The 16812-nt window shown below is 35.2% G+C and overlaps 1 protein-coding gene across 2 annotated transcripts in view; it reads left to right on the top strand.

Annotated features, from left to right (window-relative positions):
* The window catches only part of Enpp6 (ectonucleotide pyrophosphatase/phosphodiesterase 6), a 107302-nt gene that overhangs the window by 54735 nt on the left and 35755 nt on the right, over positions 1-16812 (top strand). For both annotated transcript variants that reach the window (XM_040294294.2, XM_005329226.3), the window contains one exon: positions 13192-13303. In XM_040294294.2, the coding sequence (XP_040150228.2) occupies positions 13192-13303 (112 nt within the window). The remainder of the gene's footprint in view (positions 1-13191; positions 13304-16812) is intronic.

The raw sequence follows: 16812 nt of genomic DNA, 5'->3' as shown, positions 1-16812 counted from the left end.
ATTTATCCATGGATATATGAATTAATTTTTTTTGTGTGTATGTGGTGCTGGGGATTGAACTCTGGGCCTTGTGCATATGAGGCAAGCACTCTCCCAACTGAGCTATAGCCCAGCCCAATGGATTAATTTTTAAAAGTGTCTCTGTTTCTTTCATTAACAGGCAACTTCTTACAAAACACATATTTTTTATATTTTAAAATTACTTGTTAAAATTTGAGATTCTACTTGGTACAGTGACAGGTTAAGTTGCTTTAGAACAATTTGTCTCCCTATGAACCAGAAAAGCTTCTGGACTATGTGTATGCATGTGTATATATGATAGATGACAGATATATGAAGATCTAGAGAAGGAGCTATATTTGGATTTAATACCATGTTTCTCCTACAGCAAAATCCTGACATCGAAAGCAGCAGTTGAGAGCTAAGAAACTGAACCATGCTTTCAGCAGTCTTAGGATAAGGAAAGGACAAAAATCTGAGTTCAGGCCCACCAAGGAGAAGAGACCCAGTGAATGTCCTGCACTTTCAGCTGGGACAATAAAGGACAACATCTAAGAGCAAGAATGAGCAAGAAGTAGATAAGTGGGGAAGTCTTCATAAAGACAAGGCTGAGTTTTGAATCATCTTAATCTCTGATTAAATCCATTCTGGCTAGAGGTTGCCCAACCCTATCCTAAGTGCCCACCATAAGCAAAAGCATATGTTTTCTAGGAGAAGATAAGGATATGTGGGGTGTGAAATAATATCCACACTTTTTCATATACAATATGCAGCACTCAATAAAAAATAGCCAGAATATAGAAAATGAATCCTTACCAAAAGCATCAAGAGAGAAATTAAGCAGACAAGAGACTCAAATGACCAGATATCAGACATGTACTTTAGAAAAAGTATGAAAAAAGAACTCAAGGGTGAAATGGAGACTTGAACTAGTAAATTGGAGTCTCTTTCTAAAAAAAAAAAAAAAAAAAAGGAATTCTAAGACTGAAGACAGCTATCTAGCTTAAATGTGAAAAGGAAAAAAGATCAAAAGGCTAAAAAGAATGTAAGAGATGTATGAAACTGAAAAGATCACAGGAGGAGAGAATGGGACAGAAGTAACATTTGAGAGATAAAGAATAAGAATTTTCCAAAACTAACCAGTAATATCAAACCATAGATTGAAGCAGTGCTAGGGAACTCGGGAAAGAATATCATGAATTTCAGAACTGCTGAAAACCAAAGACAATGAGAAAATCTTAAAAGCAACCAGAGGAAATTGTTCAAATGATGAGAAAAGACAACCAAATTTCCAGCAGAAATACTGGAACCCAGAGGACAATGGAATAATATCCTCAAAGCAATAAAAGAAAACAATTATCAAGTTAAAATTTATATCCAATGAAAACATCCTTCAAAAGTGAAGGTATAATAAAGTCTTTTTCTAGGGATAGAAAACTGAGGATTTATTGCCTGCATGTCTGAAATAATGGAAAAACAAAATTCTTCAGGCAAAAGGAAAATGGTCACAGGTGGAAGCAAAGAAATGGAGGAAGGAATGAGGAAGAACAGAAAAGGTAAATATGTAGGTAAACATGCTCTAAGAATAATGATGATAAAGATTTCTTGAATTAAAATACAAGGCAACAGAAGTACAGAAGATGAGAGAAATATAAAATTTATTCAAAAGTTAAATTGTTCTATCATCCTTACATCGTCTGGAAAGTCATGGAAGCGGAAATTTATGTTAGATTTTAATAGACCAATGTTTCAACTTTTTATCAGTCTCTAGGGCACTTTGCAAAAAAGAAATCAATCAAAATGTATAAATAGCAAGTTTTTGGAGGAAAAATATGATACAAGAGTAATAATAGTGTTTAATTCAATAGGAATCGAGAGAAAAGTTATTAAATATGTGACAGATATAAGACATAACTAAATGGTTGATTTAAATGTAAAGGTATCAGTTAATATATTAAATGTAAATTTTTACTAATATTTTTATTAAGTATCCCAATTAATCTGAGTGATTACATTTACATAAAGTTCAAAGGAGTCAATACTAATGCCCAGTGCTAGACTAGTCTTTACCCTTGGGGAAAACAGGACTATAAGGGGTCATGGGATCCCTGTGACTGATGGTAACATTCTGTTTCCTGATCTGAGTGCTGAATTCATTAAAATTATGATTTATTCATTCTTTTATGCTGTTTTAAACTTTAATAGAATTTACATTAAAAACAACTATCAACACACGGGATGAAAATAAAAATTAATACAGGCTGTTCATGAAAGATAAACATCAAATCTAACTACACACAAAGTAATAGCATCTTTGAAAGATACCCCATACAAACACCAAAGAAGAGCTGCTACAGCCATATTAGTATCAGACAATACAGACACTAAATCTAGAAGATTTTTAAGTTAAAGATATTTCATGTTGATAAAAAGTTCAATCCACCAAGAAGATGTAACAATTCTAAATTGTAAAATTCTTAATTATACACTCTAAAAATAAATAGAGCAAAATCTGGCCAAACTAAAAGGAGATATAGATAAACAAACAATGCTAGTAGAGGATGATCTTACCCCCTTTTTTTTTAAGCTGGTAGAATAAGAGAGGAAAAATTAGAAGATAGAGAATTTTTACAACATAATTAACAAGCTTAGCTAATTGGTATTACTAGAATGCTACATCCAGCAATTGCTGAAGACACATTATTTTCAAATGCCCATGATCATTTATCAGAAATGACATGCTATCCATCATGCACTTGTCAACAAATTGGAAAAGTCTGATATCATATATAATGTGTCTCTGATTATAGTACAATTAACTATAATCAATGATAAAAATAATTTTAAGTCTTCGTGTATTTTGAAAATAACCAGAAACTTTTAAATATCCCACGGTTCAAAGAAAAACTTGGAAATTGAGAAAACATCCTAGCTGAGGGATACAGAAAATACTACATATGATATAGTAGGATAAGTGGGATAAAACCAAGTCATGCTTACCAGGAATTAATAGTCATAGATGCATGTGTTAGATAAGAGGGCTGAAAAACAGGGACCTGAGCCTCTAGCTCAAAGCAAATTAAATTCCCCCAAAATAGAAAGAATGAAATAATGAAGATATAAGCAGAAATGAATAAAATAGAAACAAACAAACAAACATACAGTAAAGAGAACCCAAAAACCATATTTATACTTTTTATTTTGTTTTCTTTTGTTTTGGTACTAGGGATCGAACTCAGGGACACTCTACCACTGAGCTTCATCCTCAGCCCTTTTTTATTTTGAGAAAAGGTCTCCACTAAGTTGCTGAGACTGGCCTTGAACTTGCAATCTTCCTGCCTCAGCCTCCCCAGTTGCTGGGATTTATAGGTTGGTGCCACTGCACCAGGGTCACATTTATTCTTTAAAAAATAAAGTAAAATGAATGAAACTCTGAGAAAACTTATCATCAAGAAATAAAGAGAGAAGTCACAAATAATCAATAATAAGATGGAAAAGGGGGAAGATCAATATGTTGTATCAATGTATTTGAAAAATGTAAATAAAATAGACACATTTCTGTGAAGGAGCATCATCTAATCCATTGAGGGCCCAAACAGAACAAAATGCAGAGGAAAGAGGAACTCCCTTTTCCTGCCTGATTGTTTCAGCAGGACATACTCTTCTGCTCTCAGTGCTCATGGTTCTCAGGCCTTTCAACTGGAACTAAATGACAGCCATCAACTTTCCTGGTGGTCCAACTTACAAATGGCAGATGGAGAGATTCTTAAGTCTCCATCATCGTAAAAGCCAACTCCTCATAATAAATCTCTTCTAATACATAGGTCTCCTATTGTTTCTGTTTCTCTAGAGACCCCTAACTACACCCCCTAACATGGAAAATGGTTAATTTTTAAAAATGAACAAATTCAAATGTTGCTAACAGTGGATCATAAGGGGCTTATGGGAGCAAATTGATATATAAGTTAAAATCTTCTTGGCATTATCTAATAAACCTCAATACACATGTACCCCAAATCTAGCAAGTCTACTTATACATATATCCCATCAGAAATGTGTACCTAGGTACACCAAAGAACACACACAAAAGTGTTTATGTCAGCATTATCTGTACCATTTAAGAACTGGCAACAACCTATATGTCCTGCAACTATAGAACAGACAAGTAGTAATATATTCATACATCAGAGTTTTATGTTCTAATTGATATATTAGAAGGGAACAGTTGGAAAGTGATCACTAAAAATAAGTTCTTGGTGTACAATCAGAGATATGAAAATTGTGCTCTATGTGTGTAATATGAATTGTAGTGTATTCTGCTGTCATATAAAACAAATAAATTTTTTTTTAAAAAGTTTTTGGTTTCTTGTTACAAAAGGAATTAAATTGTTTTGGAACAGTATGGTTAATTTGGACAAGTAATGATAAAAATAGAAAAGCCAGCTATGATTATTTTGTGTCAGTTAGAATCACTTGTTGCAAATCATAGAGAATGTGCTAAGAGTAGAATTTATTTGTATTATGTAAGATGTACTTTATGGTGGTTCAGGTGCTTAATAACATTATTTTTAAAACCCAGAGTTTTTTTTTTTTAGCATGAAGCTAAAGGCCTGTAGCTCCATAGTTCCAAGATAGCTGCCTCAGGTCCAGAGATCAAGGGAAGTTCAGCACTACCTCAGTTACCACCCACTCCTAAAAAGAGTCTAACAACCAGTTACCCAAATTTTTTTCTTTCTCTCATTTTGCCATTTATTTCTCCTCGTTTTTTAAATATGTAAACATGCTTTAACTATTTACAAAATAAATTCATTCTTTATATATTATTTTTAGTCTTTTTCCACTTAAAATAACATGTTAATAAATGCAAATGACATTTAAAAAAATGCTTGCATGTTGGGTGTTCCTTCACATAAACAGATGTACCATAATTTAAACATACTTCTCTTACCAAAGTTTATATGGTCTTCAATCTTATAAGTGACATTGTAGTAAAAATGCTTGCATATGCAACTTTGTTTTGTTAGAGTATGTTTCTGAAAAGTGGTCTTAGTATTTTGCTAGGCAAAGTGGGTATATGATAAAACTCATCTGAATATTGCCTAACAACTTCATTCTCAATGCAGAGTGACTCAAGGTGTATATTTCATATAGGAAACCCACTTATCCACAGTTGAGTGACATGTGATCAGCTTTGGTCTGAAAATATTAAATGGAAAATTCCAGAAATAAACAATGTACACCATTCTGAACAGCATGATAAAAATCTCACATTGTCCTGTTCTGTCCTGCCCAGGATGTGAATCATCCCTTTGTCTAGTGTATCCACACTGTGTATATTACCTGCTGGTGAGTCATTTAGAAGCTGCCTTGGTTATCAGACCCACTAACATGGCATCAAAATGCTTGTGTTCAAGTAACTCTTATTTTACTTAATAATGGCCTCAAAGTATGAGAATAGTGATATTGTCAATTTCAGACATGCCAAAGAGAAACCATAAAGAGCATTCTTTAAATGAAAAGGTGCAATACCATATTTTGAGAGAGGGAGAAAGACCACATTTACATAACTTTTACTGTAGTATACTGTTAAGGTTGTTCTATCATTAGCTATTATTTTATTGTGCCTAATTTATGAACTAAACTTCATCACAGGAACACATGTGTGAAAAAAAAAACATAGCACAATCATTCTCAGATTAATAACAGAGATAAAGTCTTGAGAAATGTGTTGTTAGTTCATTTCTTCATCATGTGAACCTCATAGAGTTACTGACACAAACTAAGATGACCACTACATCACCAGACAATGTAATATTATGAGACCATCATCATATATGCCATCTGTTGTTGACCAATATGGCATATGATTATATAAGGCGTTCCATGTTATCCCTGGTTCTGGCATCCACTGGGGGTCCTTGAATACATCCCCAGGGGAGATAATGACTCACCAGCAGGTAATGTTTTGGTGTTTTTTCAAACATACATCTTGATCTATAGTGGAGAGTAAAATAAATTTATGGATTGCTAATCAGCAAATTTTTTTAGAAAAATGTGCATACAACAGACTAAAATGGAATAAGAATGTATTTGAGCAGATTGCTCATAGTCTGTTGAAGCTTTTGCTTCTGTTGTATGTGTGTTTCTGTACTGTGTCGTGGAGCAATATCAATATTTTGCCACAAGTTACAGAAAAAATTTTTAAAATGCTCTGACAGAAGAAATCTCAGACATGCCTCCTGACTTCCAGAATTTATTTCTTATTTTGATTTCTTTTTTGATTAAAAAAATCGTGTAACAGTAATAAGTTACAATGGCGAAGATGACATTCCTGACTTGCTTCTGCCCAAACTATAAATGCATCCCTCGAAGTTTTGAAATGTAGAATTTTTACTATTAATAACTAGCCTGTAAATGAAGTTTACATTTCCTTTTACATTACTTTACATAAAAGTTTTCTTTTTAATTCATGAGTCACTGGATTTCTTTTTACTAAATTGTTATGATTACGTTTCGAATTTTATTACCTATGGTCAGATAATATGCATTGTAGCCTCTAAAATTTCTGCTTTGGGGAAATTGAGATTTTATTTACAGACCAGAATATGATCAGTTTTTCTTAAGGTATGTTTGAAAAAAAATGCACAATCTATACTAAATGAGATAAAATTTCCATATTGATCCAATCCAGCCTATCAATACTAACATTCAAATCTTCTCTATTTCTAATCATTCTTTTTTTTAAGTATGATAAAAATCTGTTTATTTACTAGTTTGGGGTCATAGGAATATTTAGTGAAAAAAGATACAAATATCACTACCTTTTTCTTCATAAATTGAAAACAATAATACAGAAATTATACATGTGTATAATTTCTATTTTTTAATTTTTTATTAGTTGCTCAAAACATTACAATGACCTTGACATATCATACATTTGATTTACATGTGCATAACTTCTAGTTTACCCATTCCTCATATTATCTCATTAAATATTTAGACATACTATATACACAACCTGAGACTCATCAAAATTATTCTTTATATCTTGAATTGTCATTAAAGTCTTCCACGAAGATTGCAGTCTTGCACTTGATACCTTGGATATTAAGATGTCTTGGTGTGGGGATGTGTGTTATGCAGACAATTGCATACATTCATAACTGTTAATGTGGACTGTAGCTATTTTCAGGTTATTGGTACACTTTGGTTATTTTAAATCTAATATATTTGGTTTCCTCCTTTTTTATGCTTTCAACATTAGTGCTTCCTGAATGTTTCTTTTTTATTTTTTGTTTTTATTTTACCTTGATACTTGATCAATTTGATGCTTTAATTTTTTTCTTTAAAGTTATTTTAGTTATTTAAATAAATTTTCTTTTGAATATTCAAATCTTTAAAATCAATGTCTAGAAATGAGACATTATATATTGGTCACCCTTTCCCTTTATCAATGATAAAAATGCTTATCCTCCTTACCTGGCATTCTCTCTTCCAATATTTGCTGAAATAATTTGGAACTTTAGATTTAGAGTGTTCATTTGCAATGTTAAATATGTACCTTATTTTTAATAAATATTTTAAAATAGCTAATTTGATATTTTTTGCTTGGGCTTCACTCTATTTTACTATTTCATTGTATAGTTTATCTCAAAGTCTCACCTTACTCATTCTTGGAGTTTTAAATTTTGACTTATTTCTTGGTTATCTGAGTAAATCTTAGTGCTATGGAAAGCATAATTTCTTCTTTTGCATGTCTGAAGTTACCAGGGGCTATTTTACAATAATGTCTATAGCTTTGGAGTCAGAATTGAATTCAAATCTTGGCTTTTTCTGATGCTTCTCTATAACAATAAACAAATTGTCTCCCTTCTCTGACTCAGTTCCTTAGATGTAAAATGAAGGTAATATCAACTATACTATAGATTATACCAAGAAAAGTATGTAAGCACCAGCATTTTCCTGGTACATTGTTCCCAATCAATACCGATCGTTATTATTATTAATCTTGGTATACTATCATCTTGGTTCAATTATTCTTTATATCTTAATACAATATTATGAACATTATAGGTACTCCATTAAGATTTTTCAGGTATGACTTACATGCAATAAAATGGACAAATTGTATGGATACAGTCTGATGCACTTTAGAAATTGCATGCACCTATGTAACTACCATCCAAATCAAGTTATAGAACTTTTCCTTAATCATTCCTCCTTCCAGTTAATCACTTCTGATCCCCAGAGGCTAATACTTTCTGTTTTCCACTATCAAGAGATAAGGTTTGCTCTTTCTCAGGCTTCATATAAATGGAACAATACCATATAGACTCTTTTTGTGTCTGTTCAATATAAGGTTTTTGAGATACACCATTTTGTGGCATGTAACAGAAGTTTTTATTTTTTTAAGCATTGAGTAGTATTTTATGGCATGAATATATATACCAAAATTTTTCTTTCTATTCTCCTTCTTAAGGATATTTGTACTATTTTTAGTTTGAAGCTATTGTTAAATATTTATTATGTATCAGGACTGGAGATTGAATTGAGGTGTGCTCTACCACTGAGTCAATTCCCAGTCCCCACCACCTTTTTTTTTAGACTGGGTCTCACTAAGTTGACCAGGCTGGCCTCCAGCTGCAGTTCTCCTACTTGAGCCTCCCTAGTTGCTAGAATTACAGTTAGGAGCTATTATGACCAAAGTTACTATTAGCATTTTTTTTTCTATGAGCATTCTTGTATAAGCCTTTTTATAGAATGTTTTTGTTTCTCTTGTATAAATTAGTAAGGGTTGAAATTCATGACTTAAAAAGCAGGTGTATATTTGACTTTATAAGAAACCATTGAATAATTTTAAAAAGTAGCTATATCAATTTTCTGTCCCACCAACGATTTATAAAAATTGCTCATCTTCAAAGCAATTTTTCAATTTATTGAAATCAGCTTTGTCTGATATATAACTACATTTACTTGTTTGTACTCAGTATTCCATGTCCCCTTTTAATGTCCCCTTTAAAAACTGGACTACATCTTATAATTTTTTTCTCTTGAAGATAGTATATATTTGGGTCTTATTTTTTTAATCCAGTTTTATGATTTCTGTCTTTTAAATAGTGTTTGGTTTATTTGCATTTGATGTAATTATCAGTATGGTTTGGTTTAAGCCTACCAACTTTGTATTATTTTTATGTGTGTGTCTTAACTGTTTTTATTCCTCTGTTTCTCATTTCCTGTCTTCTTTTCCACTAATTGAACACTTTTAGAATAGGATTATATTCTCTCTGTTGAATTTAGATTTTGAAGCCTTTTTATTCTTAATAGTTACTCTAGATATTCCAACATCCTTAAATTATTCAAAGCCTACCTTGACATAATGTGTATTGCTTTACAAATAATGTTATAGCTTCAATTTTTAGTGTCATTTGTACACATATACATTATAATCATATATTATCATATATTTTATGATAATATGGAACAATACCATATATACTCTTGTATAGTATATATACAGATACAAAAAGTATATATGGCATTGTTCCATTTATATGAAGCCTGAGAAAGAGCAAACCTAATCTCCTATTATCATATATTTTAGTTACACATATTTTAAATCCTTTACTATATTATTAATTCTGCTGTAAAGAATCAATAATAATTTAAGAAATTTCTTTTATGTTTGACTTTTCTGATGAATATTTGTGTTATCTATGGGTCTGATTCTGTTGACTATTTTTTTCCTTTTAAATATGGGGCACATTTTCTGCTTCTTAGCATTTCTCATGATTTCATTTTATGCTGGATATCATGTAAAACAGGACAGTAGAGAGTGTGGTAAATTATATTTTCCTCAGAAAATTTTATATTCTTTCCTATGTTAGCCCTTTAGAGTGGTACCTAAGCCAACCTAATCTGCAATTGAGTTGGATCTGGGCTTTTAAAAACTTTTGGCACATTCACTTTGCCATCAGCTTCACATGGGAAGAAAGATAAGGATTATCCCTATAGTAGGTCTTAGAATTTTCCCATTGGAGAAGTCTATGCCTTACATGAGAAGTTATGCTGCCAATATTTCACATCACTGAGGATCCCAGAATTATCCACAACATGCTACAAGTTGGAAGATCTCTCGCCACGCTGAAGTTCTGCCCTTAGTCTATGTTGAACTGCTGCTTTGCATTCAATGAAGAGTTTATGAAATTTCTCTACATTCTCCTACCCTGCCTTCAGCTGTTAGCAGGATGCTGCATGGTCCTTGAATAAATTAAAATCAATTGCAGACACCTTGTTTATTGTGCTTAATGCACTTAATGCACTTTACAGATATTGTGTTCTTTATCAATTGAAGGTTTGTGGCAACCATGCATTGAGCTAGTCTATTGGCACTATTCTTCCAACAGATCAAGTGATTGCTACCATTTTTTAGCCATGAACAATTGTTAAATTAAGGTATGTAGGTTTTTTTCAGACATAATGCTCTACTGTGGACTTTGTAGTTGTATTAGGGTTAGGTCCTGCAAGTTTCTGGTCACAACATTTTTGTCATTTTATTTTTAAGACATCATATTTAACACACATTATTGATTTGTCTCATTGAACTCACACTGTTTTAGTCAGCTTTTTCACTGCTTTGACTAAAGGACCCGAATAGCACAATTATAGAGGAGGAAGAGGGCATTTGAGGGCTCACGGTTTCAGAGGTCTTGGTCCATAAAAGGCGAATTCCGTTTCTCTGGGCTCAGGTGAGGCTGAACATCATGGTGGCAAAGAGTGGCAGAGGGAAGCAGCTCACGTCACTGGGATCAGGAAGCAGAGAGAGAGACTCCACTCTCCACAGCCACGCCCCCAATTAACCTCCTCCTCCAGCCACACTCACTTGCCTCCAATCCCTACTCAGTTAATCCCATCAGGGATTAATTCACTGGTTGGGTTAAGACTCTCACAATCCAATCATTTCTCCTCTGAACCTTCTTGCATTGTCTCACACACGGGCTTTTGGGGGACACCTAATATCCAAACCATAATAGCAGTTTACAGTATAGTATAAACATAATATTTATATGCACAACAACTCTTGTGACTTGCCTTATTGGGATAGTTTGCTTTATTGGAGTGCTCTGGAACCAAATTTGTAATATCTCTGTATAATTTTTAAAATTAGAGAATTGCATAACAATGTAACAACATCTCTACTTTGCCACATATTGTTTCTACATTTACTACAGAATTTCACTTACAATTAATCAACTAAAAAAAAACCAGTTTTTATCTTACTTTAGCCAAGGAAAGAATACATTTCTCAGGTAAACTGTATTAATATGCCATTGCTAAGTACAGATACTTTTTTTTTTTTTGGTACTGAGGATTGAACTCAGGGGCACTTGATCACTGAGCCACATCCCCAGCCCTATTTTGTATTTTATTTAGAGACAGGATCTCATTGAGTTGCTTAGTGCCTCACCATTGCTAAAGCTGGCTTTGAACTCACAATCCTCCTGTCAGCCTCCCGAGCTGCTGGGGTAACAGGCGTACACCACCGTGCCAGGCTCAGATTTATTTTAACCAGATAAAAGGATTAAGAGAACATGTAGTAACAAAAATATTTAATATTAATTATACAAAAACATTTATGGCTTGGTATTAATGTGCAAATACCAAAAGAACAGACTGTTTCTTTTTCTATAAATCATGGTCAAAATTCCATTACTTAAAATTTCCCATGCCTGTATATGAGAGATGCCAGAAGCAGACACCTGGTCACCTGGGGTCACATTGTATGAGGCTCTTAAACTATTAGAGAATATGCAATGTCTTATTGGATCCCTGGCACCAAGCACAGGGTGGACACAGAATAAATAGCTTTGAGAGAGCAGTCAAAAGTTTACAAATAACCTTTGACAGATGAAACACAGGTATCTAAGATGATATAAGCAATCCAGATTCTACTGGCATTTCTTAAAATAATAAATATTTTCTTGGAAGCTGTGAGCAGGATTCATCCCTGGGTCATGCAGCCTATTTGTCCCATTTAAACATGTCTTGGAAAAGAGAGCATCCTGCCTTCTTATTCTCTAATAGGTGTCCTAAATGGCCCTTGTCCTTCTGGAACCCAAGATATCAGGCAGAGAGGATGGAGTTTGGTTTTGCAGGGTTATGGCGGTGAAGGGATTCTTCAGGATGTTCATGTTATTGTTTAAAGGTTCTCTGGACCTCAGCTCATGGTACTCTCCTTATCTGCCTTGCCCCTCGGAGTCCCACTCCCAGTTGCCATCATCTTGGTGGCCTCTACAAGATGGAGGCCCACACAGGGATGCAAGAAAGGTTTTCAGGAGGAGCAAATGCCCTTCACCTGAGTTCCCACAACACCCTGAAAATGTGCACCTCACTTTAGACTTCACGTGTGGCCCTGTTTTCCTGTCTGCCTTCTCCCACCAGATTAGACTGTCCAGGAAGGAGACGCTGGCTGATCCCTTTTGTTTCCACTATGTCTGAACATAGTTACTAGTTTGTCGTGGGGCCAAATAAATATTTAGCCAACTAATATAAACTACGACTGGCTCACCCCGTTCCTGCTCTGTGTTCTGATGATAGGATTGGGAATCTCATCCAAGAGTCTGGGGCAGAAAAGCTGACCCCGCTCATAGTTGAATTGCCTTTGGGTCTTGGGAGAAGCAAGGTCATGACTCAGAATCCCTGCTTGAACTCTTTATTTTTTGCTTGCTAATCTAGTGGAGTGCCTCTAAGTCCACTTAGACTTTGTGTAATATCCCAAGGTAGTCGTATTGATATTTTACAATTCTCCAACTAATCAGATACAACCCAACACTTGGTTCTGGAATAGAAAAATGTTCTGGAAGACCTCAGAGTCATAATAATGATCTATAGGAATAAAGTTTTAATTGAGGAGTTTCTATCCATTAATTAATTTTTGCTTTCTTTCCGTTATCCAGTTTTTACTGGTCCCTGTTTTGGTACAACAGTGTTACATAGGAATGGCATTTAAGAACCTCTGATCCAATTAAGCAAAATTATATTTAAATGCATCACCTGTCAGAAAATAAGTTACTTTAATTCATAAAAATGTACAACCATTTTATTTTGACTAATGATGTTTGCTTCCTCCAAAAGGCTCACACCCCACTTCAGTTTTTGAAGAGAGTAACCATTTGCCATCTTTTTCCTTCTTAGGCTGTGAGGTTGAGATTCTTGGTGTCAGACCTACTTACTGCCTAGAATATAAAAATGTCCCCACGGATATCAATTTTGCCAATGCAGTCAGTGACGCTCTTGACTCACTCAAGTAAGTATCCCCAATTCTTAGCCATACCATTGTTCTTCATTTCTAAGACCAATAATGGATCTCGAAGTGAAGGAAGAGAGCCTGGCATAGGAGAAATAATGTCCTGAAGAGTTGGTGAACGTTTGACAAGGTGACTCTAGGTGCTAGCAGGGTATACTGGTGAACTAGGAATTTCAGGCAGGACACTCTTTGGAAACATTGAATTCAGAGCAAAAAAATTCCCAGGGGTTTGAGACCTTCTTTTTTATGTTGTTATATAACAGAGAAGCAATATAAATGTCAGCACTTTTCTAATCATGATTTAGTGAAAAATTGTATTTGAAAGATATCAATAAGTAAAAGGGGAGCATATGTGGTCCAATAAGTTTGGGAAAAATTGCCTTTTCTACCTTCTTCTTGAAATGTACAAAGCACATTACCATATGAAAGTCCAGAACCTTTTTTCCCCTGCTCCCACGTGGAACAATGACACAGGGTTTTACACACGAGTCTACGAACTGATCAACAACATAGGTCAGGACAAAGTCTCAAGTGAGTCCAGATGTCACTGGAAGTGGTGATCAAGATGTTAGGCTAGCTGGGAGTCTGCATTGGAAATCAGCAACCCACCAAGAGGCTTAGGACGTCTTCAGCTGGAGTTGAGGTCACCTAGGCTGCTGAGTGAGTTTTCTGAGTAGGGTCAAAGCAGAAGACTCATAGCAATCAGTGTGTAGGGAACAGGGTAGGACCTACATCCTCCCAAAAGAAAGAGCATGACTTGCAACGGGGGACACCAGGAGAGCTAACATTCACTAAGCGCATATATAGATCACTAGCACTAACCACATGCATTGACCATGTCTTCAGATGGCCTCAGACACAGAGGTAACCCAATATGGATCCCATTCTCTCATCGTCCCTTCTGCCTGAACAATTATGGTGAGCTGCAGTTACCCCTACAGAGCTATCAGAGGAGGAAACAAGACCTCCGATTTTGCTGATTCTTGGAATATCCCACTTCCATGAAACTTATCAAGAGGGGCCTCCAGGGCACATAAAGTTTCATGCTGTGATCGATAGGTTGGAGAGGAAACAGTTTTAAAATACTCAAAAATGGAAAAGTAACACATTTAAAAGGCTTTAATTTTTTTTTTTTCTGGCAGGGAGAAGGAGGAGGAAGAGTAGGGGGGAAGTAACCTTTCAATAAATGTTCTTCATATGGTTTATAAATCATGTGTTTTATATGATCCTGCCTCTTACCTGCTATATTTTCTTTTTCTTGCCCACTAGGGCTGAAAAAATCACACATACAAGGAGCTGGAATATTGTGCTGCAGCCTAGTTTGTGCAAGTATACATAGCAGATGAGCTGAGCTGGGACTTTGGAGTAGTTCTCTATCTAACCAGTGCTGTTTCCAGCATATCCAAAATGCTAGCCATCTCTACAGCCTATTGCCATGCAAATATGAAAATTTGGATCATAGTTGTCATACAAATACCTCCAAATAACAGTCTGTTTGGCAGTGTGATCTCTTCCACATTCATCTTAGTTTTGCTGCTGAGTGGACTATGTGTACAACCCAGTGGTTCACAGGAAGGAGAGCAGGAAGCGCACAACCAGGAGAACCCTGGGTCAGCTGACAAGCTGGTCAACCTAAGCAGACTCCCCTGTCCTCAGGAATAAGGAAGGAAAGAGTGGAGGAAGAAGTTCTGGGCTCTAGTTCCTCTAAAGGAGTGTTGTCTTTAATTTTGTTTTGTTTTTCGTTTTCAAGCAATGTGGCAAAGCTCTAGAATGCTGGGGAATTTCATCTTTACCTTGGAAGTAGGGAGGATTTTGCTTTTGATGCCGGTGCTTGTGTGTGAGTGTGTATATATGTATTTGGCAAAGTTACTGGGATCCCCTAGAGAGAAAAAGCTACAAAGAACTGGAGGTACAGGGAGGTTGTCCCAGGCTAGGCCTCCACCTGGGATGGAGGCCTGGTGCTACTATAATCACTCAGAGCTCTGTAGCATTCATGATGTAGTCTCCAAACACAGCCTTGAGCTCCATGGAATGTCATTCACATAGCCTACAATTGGAACGATGCCCCTGGACAATGAAGGACTTGGAAGGATTGACCAGTCCAATGGAATTGTTTAATAGCAAAGTTAACAGGGTCACAAGGAACAGCCTCTTTGAATAGTAGGTGGAAAGATGAAGACACATCATCAGTAAAATTAGACCATACTTGAAATGACCAAGAAAAGGCAAGAAAAATAGTAGGTCAGGTGATACTCCTTATGGAAAGCAGTAAGGTGAGGAGGCCCTCCTCCAGAGAGAGGCAGCACTTTCCTCAGCCACCCTATGCAACAGAACTTTTCTTATCACCTTCTTGCAAAGTAGACTGAAGGACAACAGTTGTGGGTTAAAATTTTTCTTTTTTCTGATTAATTTTTTATACATGATAGGGGAATGCAATACAATTCATATTACACATATAGAGCACAATTTTTCATATCTCTGGTTGTACACAAAGTATATTCACACCAATTCATGTCTTCATACATGTCCTTAGGATAATGATGACCATCACATTCCACCATCATTTATAACCCGATGCCCCCTCCTATCCCCTCCCACCCCTCTGCCCTATCTAGAGTTCATCTATTCCTCCCATGCTCCCACTCCCTACCCCACTATGAATCAGCCTCCTTATATCAGAGAAAATATTCAGCATTTGATTTTTTGGGATTGGCTAACTTCACTTAGCATTATCTCCTCCAACTCCATTCATTTACCTGCAAATGCCATGATTTTATTTTCTTTTATTGCTGAGTAATATTCCATTGTGTATATATGCCACATTTTTTTTTTATCCATTCATCCATTGAAGGACATCTAGGTTGGTTCCACAGTTTAGCTGTTGTAAATTGTGCTGCTATAAATATTGATGTGGCTGTGTCCCTGTAGTTTGCTGTTTTTAAGTCCTTTGGGTATAGACCAAGGAGAGGAATATGTGGGTCAAATTGTGGTTCCATTCCCAATATTCCAAGAAATCTTCATACTGTTTTCCATATTGGCTGCACCAATTTGCAGTCCCACCAGCAATGTATGAATGTACCTTTTCACCCCACATCCTCGACAACACTTATTGTTGTTTGTCTTCATAATAACTGCCCTTCTGACTGGAGTGAGAGGAAATCTTAGAGTAGTTTTGATTTGCATTTTTCTAATTACCCGCAATGATGAACATTATTTTCATATATTTGTTGATTGATTGTATATCATCTTCTGAGAAGTGTCTGTTCAGGTCCTTGGCCCATTTATTGATTGATAAAAAATTGATTAAAAAAACACCTAATCTCTGTTTTCTCAGGAGTGAAGTAGGTGATAGCCCCATCCAGTCTAGGACAGTTGAGAACAATCAAAACCACTCTGCATATAGCAGCTTTGCTTGCAATAAGGTGGCTCAAAGAAACCATTTATATTTTCATGGTAGGTAGAGTGGTATAATTATTTTCTGTGTTAGTCAGTTTTTTTTACCACTGTTA

Source organism: Ictidomys tridecemlineatus, chromosome 14, assembly GCF_052094955.1.
Source record: "Ictidomys tridecemlineatus isolate mIctTri1 chromosome 14, mIctTri1.hap1, whole genome shotgun sequence".
Classification (NCBI taxonomy): domain Eukaryota; kingdom Metazoa; phylum Chordata; class Mammalia; order Rodentia; family Sciuridae; genus Ictidomys; species Ictidomys tridecemlineatus.
Note: the sequence above shows the minus strand (reverse complement) of the source record. Positions and strands in the feature narration are given on the sequence as shown.